At 34.3% G+C, this 7,351-nt stretch overlaps 2 protein-coding genes across 2 annotated transcripts; one reads left to right on the forward strand and one right to left on the reverse strand.

Annotated features, from left to right (window-relative positions):
* The first annotated feature begins 209 nt into the window (after positions 1-209).
* Positions 210-824, forward strand: LOC108947849 (uncharacterized mitochondrial protein AtMg00810-like). Its single transcript, XM_018776235.1, has 2 exons — positions 210-350; positions 468-824. Exons 1-2 carry the CDS (start codon positions 210-212, stop codon positions 822-824), a joined length of 498 nt encoding a protein of 165 aa, XP_018631751.1.
* A 1,090-nt stretch (positions 825-1,914) lies between these two features.
* LOC104111967 (peroxidase 11) lies at positions 1,915-4,642 on the reverse strand. Its single transcript, XM_009621788.4, has 4 exons — positions 4,325-4,642; positions 3,387-3,578; positions 3,067-3,232; positions 1,915-2,511 (listed from the first exon to the last, which is right to left on the reverse strand). Exons 1-4 carry the CDS (start codon positions 4,568-4,570, stop codon positions 2,078-2,080), a joined length of 1,038 nt encoding a protein of 345 aa, XP_009620083.1. The 5' UTR covers positions 4,571-4,642; the 3' UTR covers positions 1,915-2,077.
* Positions 4,643-7,351: the final 2,709 nt, after the last annotated feature.

The raw sequence follows: 7,351 nt of genomic DNA on the forward strand, positions 1-7,351 counted from the left end.
GTGACCTCTATGAAGAGGTATATATGAGTTTGCCATAGGGATTTCACAAACAGGGAGAGAATAAAGTGTGTAAGCTTTTGAAATTACTTTATGGGCTTAAACAAGCCTCACGATAATGGAATATCAAGCTAACTGAAGCTTTGCTTAATAATGGATATGAACAAAGTGCTTTTGATCATTCTCTTTTCACCAAGAAATAAGGGACTGAGATGGTAATTATCCTCATCTATGTGGATGATTTACTCATCACTGGGAGTAATTCTTCACTGGTACAAGATGCAAAAATGACTTTGCATAGTCAGTTTAAAGTTAAAGATCTGGGAGAGTTGAGATACTTTCTTGGAATAGAAGTGATGAGATCAAAGAGGGGCATCTTACTCAATTAGAGAAAATATACCTTGGAATTGATCTCACAAGTTAGGCTGAGTGGATCTAATCCAGTTACTACACCTCTGGAACTTAATCAGAGACTGACCATTGTAGATTATGACTCTTATATGGGGAAATCAGGTGATCTTGAGTTAACAGACATCACAACAAACCAACAGTTGATTGGCAAGCTCTTATACTTAAACATTACACGATCAGATATCAGCGTTGTTACAGTTCAGAGTTTGAGTCAATTCATGAAAAGGCCTAAACAGTCACATATGGAGGCAGACTTAAGGGTAGTCAGATATATAAAAGGATCTCCAGGTTTAGGAGTATTGCTCCAGGCAAGTCCAATTGAGAGTCTCATTGCCTATTGTGACTCTGATTGGGCTGCTTGCCCAAACACAAGGAGGTCTGTTACTGGCTATGTAATAAAGCTAGCTACTCATTGATTTCCTAGAAGTCTAAGAAGCAACAAACAATGAGTAGAAGTTCTGCAGAAGCGGAGTACAAAAGCATGGCAGCAGCCGTGGCTGAGGTCACATAACTTTAGGCTTGTTAGATGAAATGGGGATTAATGTCTCAAGACCTGTGCACCTACTCTGTGACAACAAGGCAGCTATCCAGATAGCAGGGAATTATAACTTCCATGAAAGAACAAAGCACATCGAAATAGATTGCCATTTTGTCAGAGAAAAGATCAAGTCCGGCCTATTGCAACTCATCATGTTCCTTCTTCTCTGCAGCTTGAGGACTTGTTAACCAAAGGCTTACCTACTGCCCAGCATAGTCACTTACTTTCCAATCTTGGAGTGTTAGATATATTTCACCCTCCAGCTTGAGGGGGAGTATTGGGAGATAGTAAGTAAGGGCACTTTAGTCTTTTCTCTCTATTAGTTAGACACGTGAGGAACGGGTGGTTATATACCCACACATAATGTATTTCAGATACACAATTACAGATACAAGATCAATAAGATCAGTTCTCCTTCTTTCTATTTTCTCTCTCTAAATCCTCTCAGATTTCATCTTTTGCTTCAATGCATGTGCTTAGATCTAGATTCATAGCTTAAACTGCAGATTATATCAATATGTTATAAGAAAATGGGATTCTAGGAAGATTGAGGAGATGATAGCCCAAAATTAATTATGGACTTCAAGTTTTGAAAAATGTATATTTTTCGCTGTTTTAAAAAATAATAGTATATATATATATATATATATATATTTGCATATATGTGTATTATATATTAAAAAAATACACCTATTTTTTTATATCATTTTAAACTAACGAATGCAATTAGTTTCGAACGACCGACTAATTTTGTATTTTGCCTATTTTCCCCTTATATACTATAAAACAAACTTATAGTAAGAAATGTCTAGGCCCATAAGCTTTCTTTTTTATAAAGGCCCATAAGCTTTCTTTTTGATAAAATAATCATTGTCATGAAATTTTAAATTTCACATGTGAAATTCAAGAGTTCATTAAGTTCAACCACAAAGTTGTCGCATTAGAATTTTCATTACTATAACAAAAGATTCAACTATTCTCAATAATATCATATCATAGAATTTTCTGCTCGAGAAATTACAAACAAATCAAATAGAAATTAAAATTGAATTCCAAATTCTCAGTATTCTTTGTGTTTTACATAAAATTTGAAGATCTCATTGTCTTTGAAGATCCAAAAGTAGCACCATTCTATGTATTCACAAACCTGCAGCTCTTCCTAACTTCACCATTCACATAAGTTTCTGGATTTGTAATATTTCCCATCTTCACCATTGATTCAGCAAATTGTTCAAAAAATGCAATTGTATTTGCAGCATATTTCTCAACAATTTTCTTTGTTTGAACTGCAAGAAAACTGGAATAAAGTTCTTGGTCTGAATTTATGAGTCCTTCTCCTTTAAGCAAAACATGGTAATAGGAATTGTCAAATAAATTTGGAGTTACATTGTCCATTGATGTTTCATTGTTGTCTGATCCAATATTTCCAATAGGAGGGCATACTGATTTCAATTTGCTAAGGTATGAGGAAGAAATTGGATCTATTATTGAAGTTGTCATTCGAAAATCTCCATAAATTCTATTTCTGAAGTTCACACATCTTGCTTTCCCTATTGTGTGTGCACCTGCCAATAATGTTAAAAGTTAAAAACAATTACTACTAATTTTGTGATAATTTAGTAAGCCATGCAAATCATAATTTAAAAGACTTCTTGCTCCCATGTTATATTTTTATATGACTGTATTTAACTAAGCACGGAATTTTTAGAAAGAGCGAAAGACTTTTGGCATATACTAAAAGTGTCTTTAGAACTTGTGGTCTTTAGAGGCGGATCCAGGCTATGAATATTGTGGGTTCGAGTTCGGAATTCTACTACAACCCATTCTATTTATTAGGTTCGAAATCTATTAACTATATAGCCTTCTAATGAAATTCTTAACACATATATAAGGTTTGAGCCAAAGTTATTGAGTTCGGATGAACCGGCAACTTATTTCTACGTCCGTCTCCGGTGGTCTTAGATATGCCATGATATTTTTACGGATATAACTTATAAGAGCATGTTACTAAGAGTAAAATGAGAAGTTTAAAGTTAAGAGTTTTCACATATAGAAATGTATCATTCTTTTTCGAATAGATTAGAAGAAAAAAGTATCATATAAACTATAACAATGCTTACCCGAAAGAGCAACCATATCAGTGACAGAAAGTCCCTGTGAAATAAACTTAGAAATAATAGAAATAAGTCCTTCGTCAGCAGTTGGAAGATTTGTATCAGTCAATTCATATGCTGCATTTTTTGAATCTTTTCTACCTACTGGTACATCCCAATAAGGTCCACCAACCTGCGACCAAATTAATTAAAAACATCATTAATTAATGAATTATTACTACAACTTCGCTTATTCCTATGATGATAAATTAATTAAAATAATAATCCCAGAAACATAAACACTAATATTTTATAGTTATGATAAATAACATTCCAAGAATATATACCAAAAGAACTGCATCTCTAGCAGCAATAGTAAGAATATCAGCACAAGAAACAGTTCCTGGGCACTCTGATTCAAGCCTGTTTTTAATTCTATCAATAATTCTGAATCCTTTCAATGCATTCTTGTTGTTGGGAGCATTCTTTTCTCCTTTTAATGTCACTGTATCATCCAATAATACCGAGCCATCGCAACCCTGTCAAATAAAAAATTCAACGTTTTTCAGTAACTTATTAAAGTTTTTGATAAAATAGTCACATAATTCAACATTGTAAAATAACAATCAAGAGTTTCAGGGTTCAAATCTTACCGCCACACATAAAATAAAATAAAAAATATTTTTCATGTATTTGACGCGACTTTACACCAGTTGACCACTTTTCTGGTTTATATTTAAAAGTTGACCATGTTTCGAAAACTAGACTCGTGCTTTGTATTAGCTTTGAATTTTTAACTTCATACCCGGTAGATACTCTCGAACTCTTGACCATTGGTCTAATTTTGAAAAAGAGGCCAATTTATAAATACAAGGCCATAAATGTGCTATTTGTATAAATCAACTCGTGTTTGACTCATGAAAAACAATCGAGCTCACACGAGAGAGTGGAGGTGATGAAATAATAAACTTGTGTTATTTAAAATATACTCTCTCAGAGGCGGATGTAGCGTACTAGCTACGGGTTCAACGGAACTCATAATTTTCGACACAGAGTAAAAATCTGTATGTAAAAATTCATTAAAATTGCAAAAATAGTAGATATGAACCCACAACTTTAAAAATATAATGGGTTCAATATTAAAAATCTTAAAATTGAACCCATAGGATTTAAATCCTGGATCTGCCTCTACTCTCTCTATTAGCTTAAACATTTAGATGAGATGCTCGCACAATTCAGTAATTTCAATAAGGTGAATTGAGAATATTTTTATTTCTCCGATTACCTGAACAAAGCAGTCATGGAAATGTAATCTCAAAATCAAAGCAGCATTACGAGGATCAGAAAGACAAGCACATTCCATTTCTTTCCTCACAATTCCTTCTACAGAAGGACATGTTTTCTTGTAATAATCAAGACTCAAATGTGAATCACTAATCCCATGCAAACTGCTAAAACAAATGCTAATAAGTACCAAAACCAAGAATTCCAAAATCAGAATTCTTAAGTGAAAACAATTAATAGAAGCCATTAAATTGATCTTTGCTAATTTTTTGCTTTGATGAAATCTTAGTGAGTAGTGAAGATGAAGAGTACAAAATATGGTTAAGACTGTCACTTTATATAGTAGAGAACAAAGGAAGTTAATTTAGGATTTTGGTTAAGATGAAATGTTTTTTTCCTTTTGTCCTATGTTTTGGTTTTCTTAATATTTTGGAGTATAATATAAATTGTGTGTATAGTCAAGAGAAGATGTAACTAATATTGGCATGGTTGGTGAGTGATCTCAAACCAAATATTACCAAATAAAATGAGATAAAAATCAAAGGCTTGTGGCTTTTTTAAGGAAAGTTTTGTACGCAAATACTAAGGCAAGCGACCAAACCACTGTTTCTTTTCTCAATCACTCACTATATTTTTGAACCTTTCAAAATTTGCTGACATTTAGAAAATGTCAAAGCTATTTAATTTTGACCTGAATGAACATAATAATATTCTGGACAAGTACAAAGCATTTTTGTTGCTTCTACGTCGTTTCTTTTCTTTTGAGTTTAAACGTTGATAATGTAAATAAATATTTAGACTGTTAGATCAACATAAAGATAAGGATAAATAGCTGTTATATATTATGATATGTTAAATACAGTAGCGTAAAAATTATTACATTGTCGATGTTTATATATAAGTTATATCCCTGTGATGTTTCAACTTCAATACCACACACAAGAGGGGGTGATTTGTGTGGTGTCCAATTTTTCGCGTGCACATATTATAGAAGGACCTGGTTCTTCTATGTGTTCCTTATACTACTATTGCGGAATAATAAATGCAGAAATTAAAAAACACAAGTATTTTACGTGAAAAACGCCTGGCTCAAAAGGTGAAAAAACCGCGACCTACTTCCCAGTAGGATTTTTTCGAACTCTCTACTAAATCACTGAGCCAAAAACTGCATTTATAAAATACTTTTGTAAACCTAGGATTAACTCTAATCCCGTTGTGGCAACGAACCTCTAACTGCTGCGACAACTTCAAGTTAACTCTAACTTGAATACTCTGAGTACCTATTACAATTGCCTCTAGATAAAGCTGAAAGGTACAATATGAAAATACCTACTACAATTGAACTAGAATAAAAGATAGACACTTGGAGCTGGTTCTTCTATCTGGTTCATGTAGCTTCAGATTCGCACACTTGAATCACACACGAACTGCTTGCAAAATGCCTTACTATTTTGCTCTCAATTCACGTTTAACTTCTGCTTTTGTGCGTTACTTGTAGAGTGAGAACATCCTGCAATATATAGAGTTAGTAGATGAAGAAATAACTAGAGTTCTAATGCTACTCTTCCTTGGTGGAAGAGTTCTAGTTAATCTCAACTCCTAACTCCTTCCTTATCTTGGATAATATTCTCGTTGAGTAAGGAGTCCTTCTCCTTATCAATTATGCAATCTTTTTGATCAGGAGATATCTATTATTATGCCAGATTTTGTTTCTCTCCTGCATGTGCATCTCACGTGCTTTGAATCCGTGTCTATGCCTACCGGTGATGGACCTGGTTCATTCCTGAGTTCCTTTGTCAATCTTTAAAATTATCCTTTACTTGGGCCAACAAATTCCCCCTTTTTGATGATGACAAACTCTGTGCTTCCATAAGCTTAGGACCTGTTTCAACTTAGCCCAACATCAACACAATGTTAGAACAATTTTCACTTATCATCAAGGACCATGTTCATCAGGTTATAAATATCACTGTTCAGAATACAAATCATACCTTTTCCCCATTTTAGCATCATCGAAAAGTTTCATAAAAAATATGTGCAACCCATATCTTAAAACTTACTCATGGCCAATGGGCTACTTCAAATGCATTCATGGATTAATTATCAATAATCAGACTAAGAATTTAAACTATCAGAGAAATATAAACATACAATTAGAGCAAAAACCAGCAGATTTCATTGATAGTCGATATGATTCTTCCACAAAACATAAAAAGAAATAAAAATACTGAAAACATGAGCAAAAACAAGAGATATCCCGAATCAAGGTCACTGAAATTTCGAGACTGGGCTAGGAAGTTAAGGCTTGGAAGAACTAGAGGCTTGATTTTTAGCTTGGAAAAGGTGCAACATGTTTTGAACAATTCCATCATTCTTCTCCTTTTCCTTTGCAAGTTTTGTTCGGAGAGCATCTCTCTCAGATTCTACCTCAGCCAATCGTGTCTTTAGCCTTGCTATCTCAGCATTCTTTGCCCCACTCTCATGCACCAAAGCTCTGACCTTGCTATTTACTGGTGTCCTTTTAGATGAACCAGGTTTATTTTGAGTGACATGGACCTCATAATCACAAGCGAGCAGGGTGTTAACCCCAAAATGGTCTTTGCTTATAGCCATCTCCCACTTCTTCAGTGGCACCTTAAAATGAGCAAGAACAACAGTGAGAATGAAGCCATAGGGAATTGCATGGACTTTGGAGCTATTGATAACCCTATCAAGAAGTTAGATAATAAATTCAGGCCAATTGATCTGCCTCCCACTATCCAGTCATTCTATCAAAACCAAGTCCATGAAGTTGGCATTATGCCTCCTTTACTGCCTAGGAAGAACGCACTTGTTGATGAATTCAAACAATACCTTGTGGGGGGATGGGGGAAGGGGGTTCATTTCACTTTTGTAGACAGCCTTGGGCTCACTTTCTTCTTCATTATCACAGAATTTTCTGGTGATGGTCAGGGCAGTAAGAAGGGTGTCTAGGCTTGGCCATTTCTGCCTTGTGTAATCACTGTATCCTTCAGAAGGTACACGTAGT

This window comes from Nicotiana tomentosiformis, chromosome 10, assembly GCF_000390325.3.
Source record: "Nicotiana tomentosiformis chromosome 10, ASM39032v3, whole genome shotgun sequence".
Classification (NCBI taxonomy): domain Eukaryota; kingdom Viridiplantae; phylum Streptophyta; class Magnoliopsida; order Solanales; family Solanaceae; genus Nicotiana; species Nicotiana tomentosiformis.

Bases quoted from the DNA above. Each gene is read 5' to 3' on its own strand.
- LOC104111967 (XM_009621788.4), bottom strand. From the start codon at position 4,570: ATGGCTTCTATTAATTGTTTTCACTTAAGAATTCTGATTTTGGAATTC. The intron at 3,579-4,324 runs GTAATCGGAGAA...TTTATTTGACAG, and splicing joins TCCATGACTGCTTTGTTCAG to GGTTGCGATGGCTCGGTATT. The intron at 3,233-3,386 runs GTATATATTCTT...ATTTGGTCGCAG, and splicing joins CTAGAGATGCAGTTCTTTTG to GTTGGTGGACCTTATTGGGA.
- LOC108947849 (XM_018776235.1), top strand. From the start codon at position 210: ATGGTAATTATCCTCATCTATGTGGATGATTTACTCATCACTGGGAGT. The intron at 351-467 runs GTGATGAGATCA...GAACTTAATCAG, and splicing joins GATACTTTCTTGGAATAGAA to AGACTGACCATTGTAGATTA.